General features: G+C 38.1%; 1 protein-coding gene across 10 annotated transcripts in view; it reads right to left on the minus strand.

The window, feature by feature from the left end:
* Positions 1 to 26,870, minus strand: part of DLG1 (discs large MAGUK scaffold protein 1) — a 166,217-nt gene that overhangs the window by 133,633 nt on the left and 5,714 nt on the right. For all 10 annotated transcript variants that reach the window (XM_075098899.1, XM_075098897.1, XM_075098895.1 and 7 more), the window contains exon 3: positions 17,351 to 17,517. In XM_075098899.1, coding sequence (XP_074955000.1) covers positions 17,351 to 17,517 — 167 coding nt within the window. The remainder of the gene's footprint in view (positions 1 to 17,350; positions 17,518 to 26,870) is intronic.

Here is a 26,870-nt window from a genome sequence, read left to right on the forward strand (position 1 = left end):
CGGGTTTGTCACTAAAAATACCCTAAGGACTGTTCATTCTCTGTTTAGAAAATGCTGATAATTCCTGCCCACACTGACCTTTAAAACAGCAGCCCTCAGTTACACTTTTAGTACGTATTATAATTTCATTAAAGTGTGTCCTTCCCTCCTCCAAACCAAAAAGATGTAGCAGCGTATGGTCTTCAAATAACCATCTCTTCAAAAAAAAAAAAAACCACCACACACCTCCAAAAAGAAAATCCAACAAAACTTAACATGGCTGAATATCACTTAAACAGCGATAGCCTTCACTTGAAGATGTCTTCTGTATTTTCCTTTTTTTGGTCTGGTAAATACCAGTCCTAGGAATAGGATTCAAGTAATGTTACTACCACTTACGAAAGTATGAGTAATACCCACTGACAATAAATCAGGCTATGATTAAGCCTCAAATAAAGTGTAAAAAACAACACCTCGTTCACAAAGCCCTGGTGCAACTTACTGCATTCACAAAAGAGAAGTGATCAAGCATGGTTCCAGCTAGTAACACAAAACTGACTAGTGGCATACCAGATAATCAGCCAGTGAGCTCCGCAATCCTGAAATCTCACTTCAAGTAAGAACTTTCAGGTTTTTGCCATCAAGAAATCTAAATACCTCTGCCTATAGAAGGAATTGTGTTGGATTCGTATGTCCAACTACGAACAACCCCACATTTATTCACCCAGTGTTTTCTCCCACTTTTTTTCACAGCAACAGGAAACTATGCCACAGCTTTTCACTTTGAGGGTCCGGCTTCATGAGCAGCAGCCAAACAGACCAAACATTTTGATTCTGCTGCAGAGAGAATCACTGCCCTCCTCCCCTTCTGCTTCCAAGTGTTGAGCTGTTAAGTCTTATCATTTTACCTGCCTTTTCACAGGCAGCTGAGTCATTTTAACTGCTCAATACTTTCCAACTCTTCACCCCAGCAGCTACCTTTTCCATGAGCTACTTTCACTCACTAGCCAGCAGAAAAGCACACCAGGTTCAACTACATTCCTAGTAGGTGAGCAGTGAAGAAAAGAAGGTAACAGCAACCTGGATAGATCAGTTCACTGTCACATATGAAGCCACAGATTAAATTCTTTTCCCATAGTACACAAGGACAGCAAAGCAAAACTGATCAGGAATGAATGTTTCAATGCTCTGCTCCCATTAATCCTACCTGGAAAAATTACTCAGGTTATGGTCATCAGCTCCTCTGAAATAAACCCACAGTTTCAGGCAGGCGAACAGGGTTGTGAAAGTGCTTTGAAGGGGACTTACAGGATCAATTTCAGAGAGTTATTCTCCTTTTTTTACTGATCTATTCAGCATCTCCAACCTAAACATATTCCACATCACGTTCTCCAAGTCAATCCACAAGTTGCATAATTCAACTGCTGGAAATACTGGTGTTTTCCAGGCATTTGTTTTATCTGCTCATCAATCAGTTCCTAACCAAACATGCCCAGAACTGGTGCAATAACCAAATATAACTCATTTATCACTTATTTGTAGTATTAATTAGCAGCTTTTACTTTTAAAGCAGGAGGGGAAATAAGTACATGCTTTAAAACAAAGACTCAAGAGCTTAATGTAAGATTCATCAGCCTCACATAAGCACCTCAGGTATGTGATATCCAGTTTCTTTGAGCACACACACTCAAACAAATACAAACTTCACTGATGTCTCTGCCTGAAAAACTACCCAATTCTAATAAGCTTTGGTTTATCAATGAAGCGACCCTGCATACTTGCAGTCATTTAGAAAGAGCAAGTGAACACACGTAAACAAAGATTACCCCTGGAGATGCTCTGTATATGAAGCACGTCCCACAGACTTACACCTTTGTTTTGTATTTTATGTGCATTTTGGTGAGACTAGACAATCCATGTAAGAGAGAGCCAAAGACTACTGCAGAGCAATTGCCTCTGGCCCTGGAAGCCCTTAAGTCCTAAACTGTTGTCAGTTGGGAGAATACCAAGTAACATGGTAAGAGAAAGATAACCGAATTTAAGAGAATGCCATTAAAAAGAAGGTAAATGCAGAAAGCTTGTTATATCCTTGTAATCAATACACAGTAGGAACGTAAACTTCTACTAATGATTTGCCTTAAGTTAGGCTATTTTCTCATGCTTTCTTAGTACAGCTTTTTAGATTCTGCATATTGGCTCCCTTTTTCATTTCCATCACCATCACTCTGCCACCCTCAACTTCTTCATCACTCTTAGTGGCCTCACTCATCATCAAATCTATGCATCTCAGAACTCAGACAAGCCACCTTCAGTTCCATCCATGGAATCTGAAATACACTATTTCTTAAGTTCTTTAGCTACAACTTCTGGACTTAACCAACTTCATGCTACCTTGTGTTGCACTGGGCTTCTTTATTTACCACGTAGGTGTTAGAAGCGGGACCCCCTGCAAAAGTCCATTCTGTGGACTTCAGACTTTTTCAAGGCTTGTTCATGACCGCAAATACACACAGTTGGGACTTTATTTCTCCTGGCATGACCACAAGATCAGTATTCTCTGCTTGTATTCCTCATTGCTTTTATCAAATACCCTTTAAACCCACCTGTGGCATACATTACTCACACACTTGGTCTCCTATGCCAAATGAAAGTTAGCCAATCCTTTAGTCTGCAGGCAGCCATCCTTGATTTTGACACTTAACTATCCTCGTAGGCAGCTGTTTCTTTGGCATTGCGTTATGCTTCAAGACTACATGCAAGAGCTATTTCATACCATCTGCTGACACCGCCAACATTAGTGATGCACAATTTTTTTCATTTTTATGATGATTGACTCTGCATGTATTTCTTCAACACTATAACTGGATGGCGTATCAAAGCCAAGTGGTGTATTATTAGCACTACTCAATTGGCTCACCAGATAACTATGATTTATATGCAACCTAATCAAATACATTTGGAAAGCAATTTGGTTTTTAGTGAGGACATGAAGTGTTGGCAAAATTATGTTCCCTGCCAAAACCCATCATGACACATCATTCACGTGTGCCAACTTGGAAGGGCTGTTGTGGACTATTTAGCACTCATGGTATTCCTTAAGCTTTTAGTGTCATGATTTCCCATATAACCGAGTATCCATCTTTTCTACAGTTTTAAATTCACAAAATTCTATATACTGTTCCTCTGCTTCAAGAAAGCATCATTCTCTGGGCTCACGAAGTTTATACATAAAAGCTTAGATTTTAATTGTTTCCATTTTCACGCAGTGGCCTCTATCATATTTTATTTCCTACCAACATTGTAGTTTTTAGGTTTTATGCATGCAGTACCTTCAGAAAGGTTAAAGCTTGTATTATAACTTCTCCTTAAGCTTTTTCAAACACTTGTTCGATCATATCTGGAATATAGGAACAAGTACAGTGGAGAGCCACCAAGATGTTCAAATGGCTGAAGCACAACGAAGAAAGGTTCAGGGAGCTGGGGTTGTTCATCCTGGAGAAAAGGCAGCTTTGCAGGAGCTAGGAGCAGACCTCTAATGTCTAAGAGGAGGTCACCAAGAAAACAAAGCCTGGCCCTTGTAGTGCACAGCAGGAGAGAAAACCTCAAACTGAGACAGGGTGAGGGGGTTTACAAGACCTAATCAAAGCCCTAAGTAATCTGGACGTAATTTTATGCTGACCCTGCTTTAAGTAGGTAGTCGGACTAGATCACTTCCAATGCAAAAGATTCTCTCATTCCCTTTTGCACTTGGAACTGGTAGGTAAAGAGGCACAATTCACTGAAGTTGAGGGAAATTCCAAAAACTGACAATAACAGCAAAGGGATTCTCTGAACTACAGTACACTGCACAACCAGGTGAGGAAACTTGCAGGAATCATACAAACTCAGTGTCATCTTTCCAACTTCAGCCACAGTGGCTGTAGTTGTTGAGCTCCTGTGTTCAGGCACCATGCAGCCTCACACCTTGCACAGCCACATCACTGTGCTCGCCCAGACCGGAGATGACCCAGAATTTATGAGGGCTCATGACTTTTAACTTTAGCAGCTTAGAAAAAATGCTTCATCTTTCTCCTTTGGTAACAGGCTGATGCATCATACATGCATGCTTCCTCTCCCCCAGGATAGTGGTTTTCATCTACTGTCAGAAACAAGATACTAGACTAGACCAATACTGCTCTGGTATGCTCCAAGCAGCCTGCTTCTTAGTATTTTGAAACAGAAATGGTACACAACAATAGTTCTTTTACAGTAGTCATATTAGAGATATTATTCGAAGAATTTTTATATCACTTCAAATTCAACTGTTTTAATGAAAATACACTACTCAACAAGCAAGCTAATAATGACTGCTCAAAAATTGCTTTTCTGGAAAAAATAATAATTTTATATATATATATATTCTGTATTTTTAACGACCATGAACTCATTTAAAATCGTTACTTAAATAAAAATCATTACTGTAAGCTCAGCCCACGTGCCTGCTCTTAATAGTATCCATGGTTGCAGTGATGCAAATTTGCCTACCTACATCAAACTAAATGTGCCCACGTAAGGAGAAAAAAATACTGTATTAATCAGTACTCTTTGCATTAGATTAGGGCAAAGTAAACCAGTTAGACCTTCGAAGACAGGACAGAAAGTAGTTTAAGGATGAGTTTGACCATCATGACTAGATCTTAATTCTGAATTAAGTAAAACAGAATTTTCAAAGATAAAATTATGAAAGGTTTCTCAAATTCATTAGAGAATTCATCTAGCTGACCAAATTCTTCTCTCCTCTATTCAGAAATAAAGAGTAACAATGAATTGTTTCAAATACTCCACCACTCAAGGTAGAGAAAGGGGAAGCATTTAACACTGTTACTAGTCCTATCATGCATTTCTTCAACGCTGATTTCACAATTGCGTTACTTCCGTGCATTCATTTTCCTTTACTTTTGAGAAATAGGTTTACACACAAAACCAAGGCATGTATTTTTCATCTTTCAAGTCATCAGATGCACACACATTCACAGGGAAGCAAACAGTTCTTTTGTAAGCTCCACCTTGAATAAAAAGCGTTAGTCGAAGCTACAAGGTACTACAGCAGCATTTAGTTAAATGAGGCCAAAACTTCACATGAAACAGGCAGAAAAGATTAATTGCTGCTAAGTCCAGGTGGAAATGGATGATCAGTCTAAGCCCATCCAGGACTATGCTGTGCAGAGAGGATGATCTCTTCCTCTCCCGTGCAGCATTTCTGTGAGCAGTCTTACTCGCTTACCACTCAGAGCTAGGCTAATCATACTAAAAAACAATACTATTTTTCCCCTAGAATATGTCTTCTGTTGGCTTACCTTTCCATAAAAGTTTTCCTTCTGCTCTGAGACAAGTAGATGCGGGCAGGTAAGCAAATGCACAAAGTAAAGCTGAAGTTGAGCAGTTCGATTATAAAAATTACAGCACTACCCCTCTCTTTTTTAAAATGAGTACAACACAATTAATTTACATATCGATATAACCAAAGTCAAGGAATTAATATCCGATCCTAACCTTACTGTACAAAGAAAATAATCTGAAAGCAATAAAGCAGAAATGACTGCTGTTAATCAAATGTGATTTTAAAAGGTATGTTTCACTTCCAAGAAAACCCTGACAGTTCAGACACCAGAAAGACCCCTTTGCTGGTGAGAGACAAGGTAACTTCACCCATTCCAATCAGCCTATCCTTCCTTCTGTCAAGCAGTCCAATAAAGCACCTTGACCTCTTCTTTTATAAAAGCTATCACTGAACCCACATAATACTCTCAAAGATGTTCAATCTTATTATACTTCTTGAGAAGGGGATTTGTATGAACAAGTTTTATGGTTTCAAATTATCCAGAAGAATGCTAGAAGTCAAAGCAGTTGTTAAAAAAATTAAACCAGCAACTATTTGAACATTCAGGGAAAAGGGAGCAATACAGAACAACGGTTTATCGCTTGCAGGAAAATAAAAAGCTTCCAAAAAACTGAACTCACCAAGTCAGTATTTCAGAAGCACATTACTAATACATTCTGTTCATGCATAAGATTTTATCTGTAGCAGTTACAAGTGGACTGTATTAAAAACAATCCTACATAAAACTTTATCCTAGCACAGAAGTAATGACACTAAGCTATCTGGGTGTCTTCACCTCAACGCAGCACAATATCAAAATAACAAAGCAGCTTGAAACATATCCATCCTTAACAAGACTTCCCAGATTCATCATCTTCTCTTAAATGATTATTTTAAACATGTCCTGATAAAGATTATGTAAAACATCATTTGGAATTCCTTATTCTGGAATAAAAAGCAAACTACTATTTTAGCACATTTAAAGGGTGAATTTTTATAGAAAAGAGTCTTACTGCAGAATGACAAAAAAATAATCATTCTATTACACTTGAGTTTTTCCAATATGTGCATAATTAGCTCTTAGAAGAATTAACATTTATGATTGTTCTTAGCAACAACTACAGAATTTATTTTGGCAATCTGTGCTGTTAAAGTTTAAAAAAATCAACACCAGAAAACCGTCAAAGACATTTTCATTACAGGTAGACAAAAACTGGAAGAAAAATTCAACAAGAACTTCCAAGATTATAGGCATTAATCAAAAGCTTTATCATCTTACCTTTGTTGTTACAATGCATAAGCAATCCATCGTTTCAGCATAGCAGGTATCTTTCCAAACATTTAAAAGGTTTATTTTCAATCACAGCTAAACACCATCTCAACAGAATAAGAAAGAGCACACTTATTTAGCAGTTAAAACAGTAGAATGTGTGCCAGGTTTCCCTTTGGATTCATTCAGAGGTAGAAACACCGTGGAGGGGAAAAAAAAAGCAGGCTAAAACAAAAATGCTTTAAGTTTCATGAAAGATTCTTAACCTATTTTGATTATCTATGTCTGAAAAACTTAAATTTATCCTTGAAAATATCCTACAAAAGATGTCAAATCCTATTCCACACCAGTTAAGTACCTCCTCATATTCTATTTCATATACTCCTCTTTCAGGATTACCTAACACATGAGCATCACAGGGAGTCATTTGATGAAATGCAATACAAAATTATTTTACAGCAAAAAAATCTTAATTCAGCTTTTCTTAGCTGGTTACAATTTCTAAAACGAAGCGTTTGTTCAAAAATAGTTTTGGTTGCAAGCAAGTGTTTCTCCTCTAACGTCATTTCAGCATTTGCAGACTGCAAAATAACTGATTTCTTAGGCAGTAATGAATGGAATATTCCATGTAGAAGAGGGAGAGAAGAAAGTGGCAAGGAAAGAGCAATGCATATTGCAAGAGAAACGCTATTTTGAGCCTTGAATTAACCTAGAATTTCATTTCCTTTTGTAAGGCTGTAATGCAGTGACAAGGCAAAGTTTGTATGCACAGGCATTGTCTTCTCAGCCTAATTAGCACAGCTGGGAAAAGTCAAACATTTGGGCACAGAAAAACCTTCTACATACTGTGAATCACTAAACTGACAGTTTCATATATTGGTAAGAACCTTACTACATTAATTTCCCACAAGAGGCACTGAAAGCAACTGGTTAACTCTGTTTCTGTTACGTTGTCCTCTTAGGTCTCCCACTAACACCTTTGCTACAAAGTATGATATACTTCATACTGATTAAGTATATCAGAAAAAATCAATAATTTCAAACTATTAAAACCCATCTGCATCATTTTGCTTTTAGCCCAAGATGTACAACTAGCCAAACTGATTATATTTTGCATCAACAAACAACTCTAGAATATACTAAGTATGTATCTAGAGCATTCTCACTATTCCCTTTAAGTTTTCTCCAACTTTACTCCACTTGACTGCCTGGCTCTGCCATAGATACAATAGAGGGATGAAGGGGGGGAGGCCAGGAAAGAAAAAGTTAAGATAAAGGAAACTTTTCTTCCTAAATTCACACGTTTTGTTTTGCAGGCAGGTGGTACCTTTACAGGACATAGGGGAAAAAGAGGATATTACAAAATCATTCTCCAATTTAAAAAAAAAAAAACGAACACATGCACACAAAAAAAACCAAACCACACCCCAAAAAACCCAAGCCATTGAAGATGAAAAGCTGGATTGCATGCTAGGAAAAACAACTCCATTCAGCTTGAACAGAATTTCAAAGTAAATCTTATACCAGCCACCAAGACCAGGATTTTTACCTTGTGTGTCCAAGTCAAGCCAGAGATACTTTGAATTTTTACATTGTCTATAAAGTCTGTGAAGAATTTCTACTATGAACACCTGGGTGAAGTTTTCACTGCTGCAAAGCATCAGTGGGAAAAACATGCATCTTTCAGATTGATAAGGCTCAACCCAGACAGAAGTCTAAGAGTTCAGACTTCAGAAAGCAGAAAAGCACCAGTTAAACTGATGGAACTTTCCTCTTTCTCAGAAAAGGAAAAAAAAAACCTGTTCTCAAAGCTGAATGAACACACGGGACCCCACATACAAATGATCCTTGAATTTCCCAAGTCTTCCATTAGGAAGACTGTAAAGTTCAGAAAAATTAACAAAGTGCAAGCATCCAAAAGGGTACGGGAAACTGAGGAAATTAATTTTTATGTTTTAATTTTTATATTTTGGCACATGTCCAATGTCTTGCCCAGAAACATCTTCAATGACTAGTTCAAGACGTGCAGTCAGTCCACACGTGTGTTTCTTGCACAAACTTTGCTTTAGGAGCCCCAATAACACACACAAACTCTGCTTGTCCGTCATGCTTTATCTAGAAGGCCAAAGATCAATCATACTGACTCATCGCTCAAATTTCCCTCAGCCATCTTGGTTCAAGATTAAGCTTCTGCGGACTAATCCTGGCTACAACTGGCTTACGTTCAAGGTCAATCACTTTCTTCTTTTCCCTCAATTCTTTATTCTCTTGTCTTCTTTGGGACTTTTTCAGAACTAAAGATCATCATCACACCATTTTTTTTTCCCCCCTCCCACTCACTGCCATTCTTTTAACAAGACCTGAGGCCCATTAGTTATGTGATTTCTATGACAAGACTTCTTTCAGGTTGCCAGTGCAGACTACGAGACGCAGAAAAGATACCTAGCCAGAGAGGTGGGCAAAAGGCATTTCTTTGCCAAGGATTTGTGGATCAGACCGCTCATCATGAACAAGCACACTAAACACTTCAGAGCAGAGGGTACAGAGAGAAAGTCATCTCATAAAAAGCATGCGTGAAAATTATTAACACATCCACTGCACCAATCAGAATAGCATGTACAACCAAGCTATATTAGAGCCCTTTACCAATCAGTGCACCATTACCATGGATTGAAAGCCCTTCCGGTAACTCTCTGAGCAGTTCTCTCAAGACCCATCTTCAGCTAAGCACAAACAACAGAATGTCCACACAGTGTTCTGGGGGAGGTGCAGGATGGAAAGACACTAATCACACATACTGTACTGGTAGAGCAAAAAGTTTTGTAGCAAACATCAATACACATTTTCATAAATACAGTACAGAGATGAATAAACCCTCAAAGCAGAGATCAGTGCACATAAGATATTTCCTAGACCAAAAGCAGTTTTTGCAGCCTTTTCATTGGAAATACTGCCCAAAGAAGAAATAAATATTAAAAAAAAATTGACTAAGACAAACAATTCATGAGGTTTAGCAATGTCATAGAAACAATAAAATAGCTTCTTGGAGACAAATTTTAAAACTCTTTGATCGAGCAAGCATCTGTTAAGTTCTGGAGCTCAGAAGAAACAGTTTTTCCAAAATGACAACCAGCTAAGGAAACCAGAACTAAAACTACTGGAATTAAACAATTTAGTAACTTCTTTCTTTGAAATTGCATTGTGAGGAGCAACAAAAACATATTAAAGAACACACCAAAACTAGAATCAAAATCATGAAATGCATAAAAGCCCCATTTTTAACGCACTGAAGAGTGAGACATTTCCACATAGTGCTGTTAGCCATTACAATCACTATTATTCTTCTGAATTTCTGAGAAGCATTGCAGTCTGTTCATATCATTCATACTTATTGAAAATAAACCTTTCTGTCCTGTCAGCTCCAAGTGATCTCACTAACAATCAGCCACAACTATTCTCTACAGTTTGGCCAGAAGGAGAAAGTGCATTTCCATTCACCACTATTTCTGGCATTAATAATAAAAACGCAAAGGATGATTCTCACGTGAGAAACACAAATGAAAGAGATGGTCTTTTCTTGCCTTGAATTATCTACCAATTCTTTCAGGCTATGTTTGGCAGTCACTTTTTGTGCCTTCATAGGCTTATTCTTTTCCAGTGAGAGATTCTATCTACTAAATCATTAGATAACTATGTAAAGGAAAATTCATTTACAGATAAACCACAGAAACAATCACACAAATTAAAACAGTGCTTTGGAAAATACTGATTTCGCAGATAAATAATTTCTTCATCTATCCACAAGTTTAAAAGTGCATATGGTTCTTTAAATGCTAATTTGCTCTCAGATTCTATGAGAAAAGCTGCATGAAGCACAGCTGTCACAGGTGTAACCAGAGAGGCAGGCTCGGCTCAGCTCAGCTTCACAAGGGTATGCCCAATCTCAGCATATTTCAGGAGACACTTCAAAGACTCAGTAAAGATCAAGCACTATCACCACTGCAAGCTTTTTCTCGGCTGCTTTAGTAAAGAAAGCATTAAAATTGTAAGATGCTGTAACCTAATTTATCTAGCTACCTTTGAACCTGGCTGCAAGATGTAATACAAGTTAAAAAAAACCCCATATTTAGATACCAAATTCATATCTTTAACTTCTCTATTTACTTCTAAATTGAGAAAGGTAAGTTTTTAGAAATAGCAAATTTTTATTGCCTGTCTACGCATCCTGAACTGAGCACAGGGTTTGTGTTTCTTTGCTTTTGCTTTCAGTTTGGCCAGAAGCCTGCCCATAGAAGACTTTTTTGGCTTTGGTTCAAGACTTCCATTCTTTTACTTGTACAAACAGCCTGGATTTTAAGTATTGAATGCAAAATACATAGCAAGCCAAATATCATTTCCCCACTGTAAAGTTATTACAGAAAAAGCAATGAGGCTCCCGAGTGACCTAAGGCTATACTCTTAGGCGCTCAGATAAGACAAGCACACCATTTCTGCAGAAAAGGAGCTGATCTACATAATGGGCAATACACACATACCGATAGAAGCATCAAAGAGCAGTGTAACAACAGGGACTACAACAATCAGATGTCACATATCATCAAGCTAGCCAGTACTGAACCTTTATAAATATTAAGGCAAAGAGAGTATTTGAAGACAGGTCTGGGACTTTCCCAGGAACAGCTTGTTATTACAACCAGTACAACCGACTGCATTTGTAAAGGCCAGGTGACGATACTACAGTTAACAAAATTCAGAAACAGAAAAACAGAACTAGAGTATCCTGCTGGTGTAATAACACACTCTACATACGCAGGTATCTCCTTCTGAGATTTCCTCTAAGATCCCAATTAACTGTTTGATGCACCATTTCATTTTGAATACAACTGCTGCTGATTAAACACAGGGTTCTTTTTCATTCCACTAGAAATCATACATCCAAAGTTCTTTTCTCTAGACTATATCAGCTCATCTTGTTAAGAAGTTACACAAAACTATCAAAATCTTAAAGGTTAAAAAGACATCACTGCTTCGTAAACAAAACCAATCCCGTATTGTAGGTGCAAGTTGGGTTAGTGTAACTCTATCCCTTTTCAAAATATTCAGATTGACTATTATTTGGTTTTTTTCCAGATATTGAGCAAACAGAACATGAGCCTGCAGTATGCCTTAATAGCAAAGAAGGCTAACAGGAGCCACATTAGCAGAAACAAAGTCAGTAGTATCAAGCAAAACTTTATTCCCCTTTGCTTGGCACGTCTAATAAGGCATCTGGAACACTGCATTCAGTTTTGGGCCCCCCAATACAACAAGGATGTTGATAACCCGGAGAAAGTTCTGCAGAGGGCCATCAAGATGGTGAGGGGCTGGAAGACTTGCCCCTTCAAGAGAGGATGAGGGCATGGGGCTTGTTTTAGCTTTGAGAAAAAAGGTTAGTGGAAACTAAAAGCACCCTTCCAGTACCTACAATGAGGTTACCCAGAAGACGGAGCCAAGTACATGCTGCATGATGGAAGAACATAAGAAACCACAGATAAATTGAAACAGAGATTTCAGTGAGAAATAATGATAAGCTTTCTCACCATGAGGTTAGTTAAGCATTGGAACAAATCGGCCAGAAAGATTTTGCAGTTCTCATTCTTGGGGGCTGTCAGGGCTCAGCTAGTTGAAAACCTTCGCAATCTGATTGACATCACAGGTGAGCCTGAATTTTTTTGATTCCAAGATGTTTAGAGAGTTTCATTTCCACCCTGCCTTGGCATCAAATTGGCACGTCTGTAATTTCAGCTATTTTCCTCACTTCCTCTTGTGCTTTCTTTTTATTAGGGAAATTGGCAAAAGGCCTTAGAAGACAGTGAGCCAGACAGCCTCTCTACGTGCCAGACACTAAACACATGGGTATGTGCAGATAAATGGGGAAACCACGGATCAGACCAAAGTACTTCAGCCACCATTACTCACTACACACACATATCTGTTAGCCCAACTGTAAGATTAAGACACTCCAGATCAAGTTTCCACCTCCTAAGACAAAACATTTCTATTGAGACAGTGTTCAGTGGGTTTTTTTTCCCCAACGTCTAAAATGAAGTTATTGTGGCTACTTTTAAACCCGAGAAGTTAAAAAGTGTGTGCTGTTTAGCTTGAATTAAAACGATCACAATATTAAAACATACCCTACAGATTTTAGAAAAAAAAAAAAAAAAGCATCACAAGACAACTATTTCCTTCACAATACACTACTCAAAATTAGGGCAAAGGAGATTTCTACCCGAGATTCAAGTTTCACCACTATTTGTCAAACACAAACTGTCCCACCTACAGATGGCACTACAGATCACAGTAAACTGCTCAGAAGACTGCTCCCTCCTGTACATCTCTCTTCTCTCACACAACTACTAGCATTAGGACATCTTGCTTTTGGTTTGTTAGCTGCTTTGCCAATACACACTAAAACTCGGTATTTAATGCACATAAGAAAGAGGTATGCACCTTTTGTCGTTTTCAAATTGGATCTATATTCTCTTTTTTGCTAGTCCCTAGTACTGAAAGGATTAACATTCCTTTTGTGCTTATCACTGTTTTGAACTTTGTTTTACTCTCAGTACAAGATGATGAGGTGAAAAAAAAAAAAAACCTGTCAAATAATGTTCCAGGAAATATAAAGCATGGAAAAGAAAACATTGCTGTGAACAGGAAAACTGCAATCTGTAGTTCTACCTTACCCAATAGCTACCATACCAATAGCTATGGGGATTACAAGCACCAGTCTTTTGATCCAGAAGGAGGAAGGCAAAAGCAGAACTAGACTATGTCCCATTAGAAGCCCTCAGCCAACCTAAGCTTGCATACCGCTATTCTATGTATATACACAAGCACACATTGCTAAAAAGTCATTCCCAAAGTCAGCTGCGTAGAAAGCTCTTGTAATACAATCCTTAATCACTTTAGGAGAGCATTATATTCCCAGTCTCAAGAACTCTCACATACACCATCACAGTGTCAGCTGGAAGAATAGTTATTTGGCCCAGAGTAACTACAGCAAAGATATATCATTAAGGAAAAAGAAACAAAGTTGAAAGGTATTACTTCCAAGGCTAACAATTTGCAAGCAAGAAAAACTGTCCCATTCTTATCACCTAGAGTCCTACAAGCCTGGCAAGCAACAGAGTAGCGCTAAAATCACCTCAAAGTGCATCCGTCATGCCGATCTAGTTATACCTGGTTAATGAACTAATATTGAATTGGGCGGCAGTATTGCAAGTCTAAAAAGTGAGAGTTTCTGTTACAGAAAAAAAAAAGCTGGCTCTGAATAAATTCAGATATCCTAAACTCAAGTTTCCTCCAATCTCTAGTAGTTTCAGCAAGCAAAACAAATCATTGAACACATGTTGTACCAAAATCGTTTTGCCCTTGGGTTGATTAAAATCAAATATATTTAAAAAAATCTAAGTACCTAAAAAAGAAGCATAATATTGAAACCAAAATTGCATTACATTTTACAGGATAAAAATACTAGTTTTCATGTACCACACATAGCAAGTATGTTGAATATGAACTGTCGATATATAAGAATTTCCCCTCAATTTTTGTTAACTTTCAAAATATTGAGGGAAAGGTATTGTCTTACAGGTATACAAAGAAAAAAAAGTCACTGAAGAAGAAAGATTTCAGGCCAATAATATATACAAGATGATATGTTTACTGTAACAATTTTCATACATTTCAAAGCTAAACTAAGACTTTCAGATATACTACAAAAAGCAAATTAAACCAGCACTGAGCTACCACTCTTCAGAAGTGTCCACCTTTACAACTATAATGTGGAAGCAGTATTCTAACTAATTTCTAATGAAATACAAGGTAATATTTACTGTAGGTGGCAGAGACTGTGAGAAAAGTTTGGTTTCTGTTTCACATAAACTAGCATCAACACCAAATATATTCAACTATGCTTTTAAATACTGGCAGTAAATGTAAAATATGACCTCCGTGTACTGGAGGTCAAACAACTGTCTGACTTTCACATGAAACTCAAGACAAAAAATCTGAATGAAGACAGGTGGCTTTGTCATAAATGTTCAAATCTGGACCACTTAGAAAAATAACATAGTAATCCACGCTCTATCAGGTTCTGTTAGGTAACATAATATATACCATGACCACCACACTGTACTGGAGAAGCAGCCGCATTTTCTAGCAAACAGTTCAGCTGAGAACAAAAACTTACGTCTATGGTGAGACTCCCCAAATTACGCCATTCTTCCCTTCAACATGTTTGTGAACTTGCCACAGTAACATGTCATGCAGTCATTGCTGCAGTGTCATGGACAAATCCTTGCATTACTGGCAGTCTACTACCACATGAGAATAAAAACTAAAGATGCAACTTCATAATTGTATTACACCTTCACATGCATCTTCATGTAAAGTTTAGAAAGATACAGGGACAACATTACCCTTTAGAGCTGGTAAGTCAGTCTGTCTTATTGTGAACTTCCTGGCAGCAAAATGAGCAAACTTCTATAGGATAAACTTTCCAGTTTCTGGACGGGGCCAGAAGGAAAATAATCACAAAGCCTGGATTTAACAGTATGCACTATCTTGCACTTCAGGTTTCAGCAGGTTTCCCCTTCAGTTAGAACATCATGACACAAATCTCATAGCAGCAGATACTTGCTCCGCAATCCCAGCTGCTGGAATTAGGAGCATGTTTAACAACAGAATGGTTTGGTAGGAACCTAAGTCCTCAAGTCCATCACGCTATATACAGTGAATTGGGGCGGGGGGGGGACACAACAAAAAACCCAACCCAAACAAAAAGATCAAGATATTTATGCTGCCTTTAAAGACCTTCAATAAGGGAAACTGCCTATGTACAGCTATTCTGGTGCTTAGGAAAACATTTAAAACATTCTTGCTAAGCTTCCTACTGTAGTACAAGTCTAACACACCTTGCATAGGCACAAAAATATTATCTTCATTTTTTTACATTTGCCTAAATTCTTCTACATCTTTTTTGCACCGTAATACCTTAAATTTTACAATATGTCCAGCAAAGTCTTATGGAGACCAAGTAGAACAGAACAGTTTTACACCACACTCTTATGTCAATAAGGTGTTTCCTTTCATGCATTAATATGACACGGTTGACTCACCTTGAGGTTCAAAAATGACCCAGATCTTTTCTGAGAAACCACTTCTGAACTATTCAAATTCTATGGGTGCTACTGAAATACAACTGAAGTGCAAGCCACTGTACTTGGTCCTGCTGAACTAGAGCCTGCCCATTAATTACTTCAACTGCTAAAGGCTTCATTCTAGCCTTAAGCTTCTAAATCACAGAATCACACCATTCCGCTCCCATGGTTTCAGTTATAACAATCAGGATATTTTCACTAATAACTCAAACAAGGACGCATTTTTTAGAAACTTCAACTGATATATTATCTCAAAAGATAGCCTGTTAAACCACGCCAAAAGTTTTACCAAAGTCAGAATTCATCACATTTACTGTTTCTTCCTACCACATTGGAAAGAAACTAAGTTTGACAAAACTGTTATTGATAACTATGATGGCTACTATTTGGCTCCTTTATCACTTTCAAGGAGCTACAAAAAGAATGTAGAATCATTCATTACTGTACCTGTTAAACCTGGATCCTCCTTTCCTGCCTTGCTCCTACATACGCTCTTTTTAAAAGATCGCGTTTGCTCATCTGCAATTTTCCAGAACTTCATCCATCCTTCCTGATGCTAATAATGCATCCACAGATTAATATGACTTCAGTAGATGTTTAAGTGTGTTCATGTGATGAAATATTTTTGTGAGCTGATGCATAGCAGTAGACCAGAAGAAGAAACTTTTTAGGTTAGATTTAGTATGGCCTGAGTTTCTGGCTTTAAAAGAAGTAAATGTCTGGCACCCTAGCTGGGTAGTACAAGCTCCCAAGCTTCCCTGTGGGCTGCAGCACCTGCCCTTTGGCTGGTCTCCCCCAGCGCTCTTCCTGAGCTCTATGACCATTTCATGAAAATGGGCCATCACAGGATGCTGCCTTCAGTTATTACAGAGAACTTCACACATTTTCCAACATTGTCGGGTTTGAGAGCGAAGTTCACCTCTTTGGGGACAAATAATTGGTCTGATGCAAAAAAATTCAAACAACATTATAACTTCAACTTGGGCAGGGAGACCTTGATTTAGTGAAAAAATATATATACACACACACATATATCAGTGTACTTTTCCCTGCTCAGTTTTCCCACCACTCACTAGTGACAACTGGACTCATGTAGTTTAAAAAAAAAAAAAACCAAAAATTCCTTCCAAAACACAGCTGTATAAGTAGCAGAGAATTTCTTACGAACAGACTGAAAAGTTTACTATCAGAAAGATATCACTTCAGATTTCCCAAATTATTAATGAGGTAATGACTGAAGAGTCGTCAGTATGGATGAACATAAGCATACTAAGCCTGTCAGCGAGGTTCCAAATTCAGAGCATAAATCCCACTTAATGGTCACTTAATGGTATATTTGACAAACAAGTTTATAAAGTGTTGACTAAGCAAAATGCACACATCTGTTACTAAAAATTTCAATAATTAAACCTCTTATGACTATTGATCTTAATAATGTACATTTTCTAGGAAAATAGTTATTTTATAAAATGAAGGAAATGTAGAGAACAATGTTGAGCCAATCGCCTCAACAAGAAAAGTAAAATGCAGATTTCTATATCATACCTCTACGCTTGGGCTAAGGCTGCTCGGCAGTGTTTCCGATGTCACTGTTGTGCTTGGAAGGCTGGAGAAGTCCCAGGTATTCACAGGCTGTATTGGTTCAGATGGCTGAGAGTGATCAATGCATTTTGGATTGTCCAATAAGGTCACTTCATAAAATTCTTGAATATCTAAAGATGTGAAAAAATTGAGAAGTTAGGCTTTATAGTCACTATAGCATTCTGATTTTAACATCTTCCTCCTGGCAAAACAAGTTAGATACCTACTACTTTGTCTATTACAGATGAAACTTTATCACCAAAATCACATGAAACTCCCCACAGGATACACAACTCACTATGCCCTGTAACTCAGAGCCTTTGTGTCCCCCACTTGCTCTGGGCTTCTGCCACCAACCCCAGGAGCAGGATCTACAGCAGGAACGGCAGAAGCATATGGAATAACTGCGGTGGAACAGCAGAAGGGATAGGTGCCTATGCCTCAAGGCATGGCATATGTAATTTCAGCTAATGTAGCCTTTGGTTATATGAAATCTACCTTTCAAAGGCAATATTAGAAGGTCTTTTTTGTGGACTATTTTCTAATTAAATGACAACAGAAATAGAAGTATACTGATGAAATCAGCAGGAGAGAGAAGTTGCAAGAAGTTAAGAAAAAGGAAATGGATCAGGATGGGTCATCATCTATTTTTTCAGTCTGTGTAACAGAAATAGGATTAAACATTAACAGTATAAATTATGAGTCATACTTATGAACTAATAAACAGCTTCTCCCATAACCCTGAAGGCTCAGCTAGAAACTTCTGGGGAACAAGAATCTGGTTGCATTAGTTTTTCTTACTGACATCCTATCAACTACATGAAGCACCAAGAAAAATAACACAATCTAAAGAAGCATCAAAACGTGCTTCTGTGGAAGTATAAGCATATGAAACTTGCTACCACAACCATAATCACATCCATAAACACTCACATTAGAAAAAAAAATAAATCTGAAAAGGTACAGGCTAAGGAAAGGGCAGAAAAATGAAGAAGTTGTCCTGTAAAGATTTTAGTTGCCCCTTCAAAGGAGACAGCTAAACAGGAGTTTGAAACGCATGTTTTCAGTTACATCACCTCCATAGATGACAAATATAAAGACATGGTTAGCCCAAGAAGTAAATAGGATCCAGCCATGAAAAAAGAGGACTCTTCAGAATCTTGTAGCTTTTCAGCAGCTGCTCAGTCAGTATCAGAGGCACAACACCCAATTCCTTAAAAGAGCTGCACCGCAAAAGAAAGATCACGCAAATGAAGTCTTAAAATTGCTGGTGTTCCAGTCTTAGGTATTTTTTGTTATATATAGATATTGTACGTCTGCTCGTTACCAGTTCAGAAAACTGCAATTCTCAAATTCCACTTGTATCTTTTCTCTGAGCAAGAGTCAAATTCTTATCAACTGCTTACATTAATTTTTAAAGTTATAGTTGCTCTTAGCACTGCTGATTGGAAGAAATAGCAGTGAGGGTTGCAGAAGATGTTAAGTGACCTAGATATACAGGAGCAAAGCAGCCTAAGAGATACAAATTGCCTTTAAGTCTATCTTTCACATTAGCTCCCTCAGTTGCAGATTTGTCTTGTAGCTGCATTAACATTAATACATCAATCAAGCACACCAAGTAAAGATTCCTCCCCACCCCCAATAGAGAGTACTTTGTATATTAAAATAGGCAGTGGTTTAAGTTGATTCTATAGCTGCAATCCACAGCTACCAAGCCAGGAAGATTACTGCATTATTTATGGGAAGGGGTTATTTGTACAACTGTTTTGCAACAGAAAACTAGGGCAATGATTCTCAATTCTGCTACTATTCTTTTAAGTCCCTGCCAGCGGAGGTAGCCATTTATTCACACTGCAGAATTACTAGTTTCAAAAAAGCACATTATTTCCGATACATCATCTCCACTTCTCTATGAAGGACACCACAATAGGCTTACTACTGAAAGATGTCAGAAATATATACACCACTTATTATGGGGATTAGTTTCTTTTTACCCTTAACTTGCTCCAAATGATATCTACTTTTTTAACATGTGTTTACATTTTTACTGTTCAGAATGCAAACATTAAGTACTTATGAGTATATGCACCCTGAATGTATAAGGTACACAAAGAACGGGTGCCAGACATTTACTTCTTTTAAAGCCAGAAACTCAGGCCATACTAAATCTAACCTAAAAAGTTTCTTCTTCTGGTCTACTGCTATGCATCAGCTCACAAAAATATTTCATCACATGAACACACTTAAACATCTACTGAAGTCATATTAATCTGTGGATGCATTATTAGCATATAAAAAGTTCTAACATTTTCCTAATTCTTACAAATAGCAGGTAGTAAAATACCAATTTTTTTAGTTACATTTATGGTTAGATTCCCTCTTCAAGCTAGTTGTGCTTTTTTCATGTCCCAGCCCCTTCCTCCCATATTAATTCCACAACAGATTACTTCTTAAAACTAAGTTACAGAAAACTACGTTACAGAAAAATAATTCAGATCAGATATCACACAAAAGTAAAAGAAAATGCAGATGGAGAACATGTCTAACTAGAGGGGGAACATAAAAAGAACAGCTGATACTTAAAAAATAGAAGCACAAAGCTTCAAGAAAGTCAAAGTGACGAGATGAATGGTAGGCAACACAGAAAATCATCCTGGAGTTATGTCAGCTTACAAGCAAAGCCACATTAAGTAGCCAAATCAGCATTTGATGGCAACAAGAATGAAAGTCTATACAAAGCAAGAGACAGGCCACCAGTTCTGAAAAGGAGGACTTTTAGGACATGCCAAAAAATTATTTTTCTTAACTTATTAGTAACATGAAAAGCTAAGCAGCGGTGACAAACAGTAATTTTTTTCCACTATTCATTACAGTAGAAGTTGCCCAACTACAAGCAGTTTGCTGGTGTATTTTTTTCCCTCCTTCTCGTATTCTCCGCTCACCTTAGTTTTCTTGTTTGAACAGGCTCATCCACCAGTAATGCGATACACTAGAAGCTAAAACTGCTCACTCTTAAAGCACACAAGAAAGAGTTATCTACCAAATATAAATTGAAAGCCAAATCAACCTCACAAGAGAGTTCCAGGTTCACTAAAAACCACAACACAGTAATTAAAAGAACAGCAGAAGCAAACAAATTATTAGATCATCTCCTAAATTGAGGATATTTGATGGCACTTCAAGAGCCTACATCAATTCTGTCTAGAGGATCCGCCTCCAAAGGCAAGGATTCTAACCAGCAACATGACACCACTCCTTCAGATAGATTTCTTCCCTGCCCCTTAGAAATCAGACATTAGGCCTCTGCTTGCCATTTCTGCTAGTATGTGGAGTGTCTGATACTTTTTGCTACATATTCAGAGAGTGCACTTGTGATCAGGATAACTTAAGATCAGTGCACATTCTAAAAACCTCCTTGTCAAGCCAAGCTCTCCACATACACTTTCCCTGCAGAAAATAATATGTGATTTTAGTACTGTCAGCTAGTAAAATAAGGCTGAGCAGAATTATCCTCTGCATTCACTTATGCATGAACCTTCTGACAACTGTAACTTTGCAAATTGTAACTTTGGTCAGACATTGGAACAGGCTGCCTAGAGAGTTGGCAGAGTTGCCATCCCTGGAGGTATTTGAAAGATGCGTAGATGTAGCACTCCAGGGCATGGTTTAAGGAGGCATGGTAGCGTTGGGTTGCCGGTTGGACTTGATGATCCCAGAGGTCTTTTCCAACCTTAATGATTCTATGATAAATCAAAGATGGGATACCTACAATTGCATTTTCTTAGGAGAATGTTGTAACCTCATAAACAAGGTGTTGGCATTGCTTTTAACAGGCCACGGGCCTCATGTTAAGCTAATAACCAGGCCTCTGGACTTGTCCTGGCCTGCCTGGAGCTTTGTTTTAGCTTGTCCAACCCTAACAGCAATCATCTAAAGACCAAGTGACTTATCTAATTTGTATAGTTTTTACTTAGCTTCAGACAACTGTGTGATATAATACCAATTTTCAGAAATATTCATATATAAAACACAGCTTATACACAACTAAATATTTAAATATATATATTTGCATATAAATATGTTTATATATCTAAATATATGTAAAACCAATAGGTATTACATCACACAATTGCTCAAAGCTAAGTAAAAACTATACGTAAGTAGATGCCCACACACAGATTGTATATACGAGTAAGAGAGTGTGTGTATTTCTGTAACTAATAGATATCAATAACAAGATATTTTGTAGGGAATGAATTACCTAAGACCCCAGAATAAAAAGCAGCACAAAGGAGCACAAGCATAGAATGACCAGAGGCCTTGAAAGTAAAGGCACAGGATATCAGAGGCCTCAAGGCTATGAACAGCTCACCAACTGCTAATTACTGGTCAAAGGAAACCAACCTTGAGAACTGGGCAAAAACAGGTTGGGGGATAACAGAATAAAAAACAAGCACCCCACATATGTAAAACACACCATATGTGCAAGAAATTAAAAGGTAACGTAGAACTGCAAAGTAATGAAGAAAGAACAAAGCACAGAGTACACTGGCAAACAAGAATAACCTCAAGACAACACAACAGTGAGGAGGAAGAAACCATCAACACCGTACACCTCCACAGGAAGGATTCCCTGTACCACTCAGTCTCCAAGTCCCCGTTCTTCACTGCCCATATTGTAATACATTTTGGCTTTCTAACAAGTGTTATGCAACTCACTGTATTATTTACATTATGTCATTCTTTAGGTTTCTGATATTGGACCTTTAATGTTAAAATATAGAGGGAATCACTAAAATTTCACTGGCATTTACTACTTATTGAAAGTTGTGGGGTTTTTTTTAAATAAAAAGCAGTCCTTTGATTATCACAGTAACCTACTGGTTTTAGGCTTTGCATTTTTACACTTTAAGCATCTTGACCGTTTGTGGGTTATAGGTGGTTTTTTCTTAAATAAATGCCAGGAAATTCCACACAAGCTTAACATTTCATGGACTAATACTCTGACACGTTTACTACAACAGACTGCACTGGACACTGTACCTAAAACAGTGAACCGCTGCCCTTACACCATACACTACACAAAGTTGTAAACTGCTACCACAATATACACAAAGTTAACGACATTTGTATATGCTGTATTAATTGTACCCTCATTTGAAGATTTTCCGTTTTAATGTATGTAACAGCTTTGTGCACGAACAAGAGTTTGAAAATTCGTATTTGTTTTCTGTTTGCTCATTTTTTTTAAAGTCGAAATTCATATCTTGCATTCTAAAAAGCAAAGGGGAAGGAAGGTCACTTCCCTCTACCTGCTGGCAATACTCTAACACAGCCCAGGATACTGCTCGCTGCCTTTGCCACAAGGGTACACTGCTTGCTCATGATCAACTTTATGTCCACCAGGACCCCCAAGTCCTTTTCCACAAAACTGCTTTCCAGCTGGATGGCCCCCAGCACACAGGACTGTTCCTCCCCAAGTGCTGGACTTTGCACCACTTCTTGAACTCCATGAGGTTCCTGTCATTTTTGCCAGCCTGTTGGGGTCTCTCTGCACAGCAGCAGCATGACCAGGATTTATGTGTTCCAGCTATATAGTTAATTCTGCACTGACATCAACAAGGTATTCCTTCCTGATAGATGCTCAACAGCAGAACAGACAAATTTCAGCCAATGTCAAAGCCAACAACCGAGAAAACCACTAGATACATTTGCATCAACATACAGACTTTACAGCACAAAGCATTTCAATCCCAGCTTTGTCCAGGAGAACCTTTCAGTACAACCATGCTCCCTCAGGCTTGCAAGCAATCAAGGAGCTTATGAATTCTTTCAGGAATTGACTTATTTCAGTTTAGTATTTCGCTTGAAGATCCATCCATGTGAGCAATTTCTTTGTCATCTCTCATTGGTTTGCTTCTTCTCAGACGTCCGCAAATACCTGGGTTGTTTTTTTGTTTGGGTTTTTTCTTTTTTTTTCCCCCCAAATATGGGTAACTTCATAAACAAACAGGTTTGTTAAGAATTTGAATACCTTTACATTGTCCAGGAAGAAATATCATCCCATTACAAATTAAGTACTTCTCTAGTTGCGGGGGGGGGGGGAGGTGCAGCACGACAGGGTGGCACAGGACCACACATCTATCTATCTTAGGGCTTCCTGCCAGAGCACCTGAAGCACTGAAAACATAAGTCTTAAAACTACCAAAAAGAAAAACAAAGGTCAACACATTATTTCAGTTCAGGGCAATTTGAGATGTATGGCATCTGTCAAATTCATAGCAACCCCGCATTATCAATGTATAGACAAAATGTAAGTAGAGTCACGATCGCTGTCAGAACAGGCAAGAGTCTGCCAGTGCCACAGACTATCATTCTTCGGTTGTAAAGCAACTCCTACTAATTCTAAGGAAGTCTCAGGCCTGCATACTTACTGCACTTGCTATATCAATCTAAGAATATCCACTTAACATAAGTAAACAAAGACTTGAAGAGTGTATGATTAGTGATCAACAAGAAAACACACTAAGAAAAGCTCCATATCCATTTACTAAGCCAACAACCAGAGTACACTAAGTATTCTCTGTGTATTCATTGGTTGTGTTGTGTCACAGTGTATGTGTCTAGTCAAAAAATAAACATTTGCATTGACGTTAGAAAAAAATGAAAACCAGCCTCATCACAACCCATGTAAGACCCCTTTCAAGGTTGGTTGTTTTGGGGGGTTTTTTGGGGTTTTTTTTTTTCTTCTCCTTTAAAAACCTAAACTGCCTACTGCTGTGCACAATCAAGACTACTTAAAAGTGAAAGTTGCAAGTTGCAGTGCAACCTTCTCGCCACGTGTGCTGTTCTACAAGACCCTTTGCTAAAAGCTGCAGCATGTAACTTCTCACCCTCAGCTCTTCCACTTGTTTCAGTAACTGTGTCCTACCCTTTAAACCTCCCTTCTGCACACACTTCTTTGCTTAACTCAAATTCCAGGAGATGCTATTTTCCACTTCTAACACAAATGGTCCTTAATTTGCACTCAACTGAAACTGCCCTCATCTAACCTCAGATCTAGTTGTTTCCTTTTATTCCTCTAGCCGCTTTTTACAGTCAGGCATGTTGACTCCTTACCAGTCTGTCCACTTGTGCCTTCCAAACTGAATATTCATATTTTCCTTTTTACTTACTAATCACTTCTTCACTATATCTTCACATTGCCTCTTTCCAGTTTTTCTTCAGAAACCTACAGGGTCTTGTCCTCTATGTTCAGAATTAAGGCAGGAAAAACTTAAAAAAATTAAAGTCGTCATCACACAGAAAAAATTGGCATAGCAATTGTCTGCTGTCCAAACTCTTTCCCATTTAATACCACCCGTGCACACTTAGGCATCAGCCGAAGCCTAAAAAAAAAAAAAAAGGACCAACCACCAAAAGACCAAAACACCACCACAACAAAAAAACAAGCCCAAACTAAAAACGAACACAGTGTTACCTACAAAAACCTGTCAGGGACAAAGGAAGTGTTACTATTAAGTCTTATTTGTAGGATGTGCCCTGAATAGTGTCAGTAGAAGACTGCGATGTTTTCTCTCCAGACAAATGCATTCAAAAAAAATCAAACTATTTTGGGTATGAGTTCACTCAACACTCCAAACTGAGCTTCCATACAGGTGCATAGCTCTGCTTAGAGGAGACAGCACAAGCATTCATTTCTTCTACCAACAGTAAGCTCATAGCTGTCAAGGTAATTATCTGACATTGGCAGCAACACAAAGATGGGTGGCAACACGTACTAGCATCTTCACCAGCAGTAACATTTGTACATTTCCTGCAGCGAAATTCTAACAGAAGTATCTGAAAACAGACTTAAATTCGCAACACTCTTACAATTTGTCCACAAGTTTTCCCTACTCCACCTCTGTCTTGAGATGACCTTTTAATTTCAAGCCAAAGTAACTCAGCTTTTTTGAGGACAGGGCTGGGAAGATGTTTGAACATGACAAGATTCCTGTAAAAGCTTTACCAGAGAGTTCTAGAGCCTCCCCTAATTTGGAGAAGGAACACGAAGCTAAGGAGGTTATTCTAGTGTCAGCCCTACACCTTCCATGGCCTCTTAACATTCTTGTAAATTTGGCCTAGTTATAATTTAGTCTGTGCGAGGTGACTACTACTCAGTTTCTAGAGCTCAGTTTTTTTGGAGATTCATTCCACCTCCACCAAAACAAGCACAATCCCTCAAAACAGAGGCAACCAGATGCACAGGAGCACATGGCATTCCAGCTGCAGAGCAGAACAGGATGTTCTGCCCTTGCTGCTGGGATCACCAAGGAAGCAGGTCTAAGGTTAAGCCCAAATATCCTCTCGTACTTTCCCCCTTCCTCTACACTGTACCCAGAATGTATTAGACATTTGCACTGAAGCAACTGTTGATGGAGATTAGGAGCAAAGCCAGGTACACAGCAGCATGGGAGGAGACAGGCATCAGAACTAGGGAACACAGGTATAAGAACACAGGAAAGGAAGTGAAGCAAGAACAGGACAGAAAAGAAGCTTTCCCAGAACCTGGAAATTATACCAACTCTTCTCAACTTTTACTTTCTTTTCAGCCCCTGGACAAACAGCAGACTTATTGACAGAGTTCTCCTTGTCAATAGCATCTTTTAATGGTAACCTTGTGATGGGAATAATGCTGTAATTGATAAATTCTACAATGTAGCTACTCAATACTGAATACACAGTCAGTATAATAACCACAAGGATAATCTTTTGCCACAATACTATTTATCTGCATACCAGTAGCTACTCAACTTACACTAGTCTTACTTGCTATTTTAGGCTACCAAAAGCAGCACCTAATCCCAAAAATTCAATACATTGCACTGTCACATACACATGTAATACAGCATGGAAAACACTAAAAAAAAAAAAGCAAGCACACAACCACCCCAAAACCTTCTACGCTAACTGTATTACAAACATACAAAACAAAAGTAGTCCTTTAAAAAGGAGGGGCAATGAGACTGTTAGGTTTCTTGAAGGGGAAGACACAAAGTTCTTCCAAAAACTAGGACATTCTGAAGCAATGACAAACTACATGGCAGAAAGCATACTAACAATGACTGAGTTAACGCTGCAGTCATCTGGACACCAATTAAAATGTTTTATCCTCCCCCTATCTGGATAAAGAAAAATCAATTAAAATAATCAAGTACTTAACTACCTTTGAAGACATGACCCAAGGTCAAATCTCTCTTAAACTGACCAACTTATGCAAAAGTTTCAGAAGGAGACCATAGGAAGCATAACCATAGTATATCCTTAGGTAATTGCCTGAAAAGCAGAAGCACCTCAAAGTTATAAGAATTATATCCATGGATGTTTCAGCCTCAAATATAAGCAAAGATGTTGTATTACACAAGTTGCAATCCGGGGGAAGTCACAAAAATGCAGCAAGGATAAGATTTCAATGTGAAAATACCCTATTTAGCATCTACAA

This window comes from Phalacrocorax aristotelis, chromosome 7, assembly GCF_949628215.1.
Source record: "Phalacrocorax aristotelis chromosome 7, bGulAri2.1, whole genome shotgun sequence".
Taxonomy (NCBI): domain Eukaryota; kingdom Metazoa; phylum Chordata; class Aves; order Suliformes; family Phalacrocoracidae; genus Phalacrocorax; species Phalacrocorax aristotelis.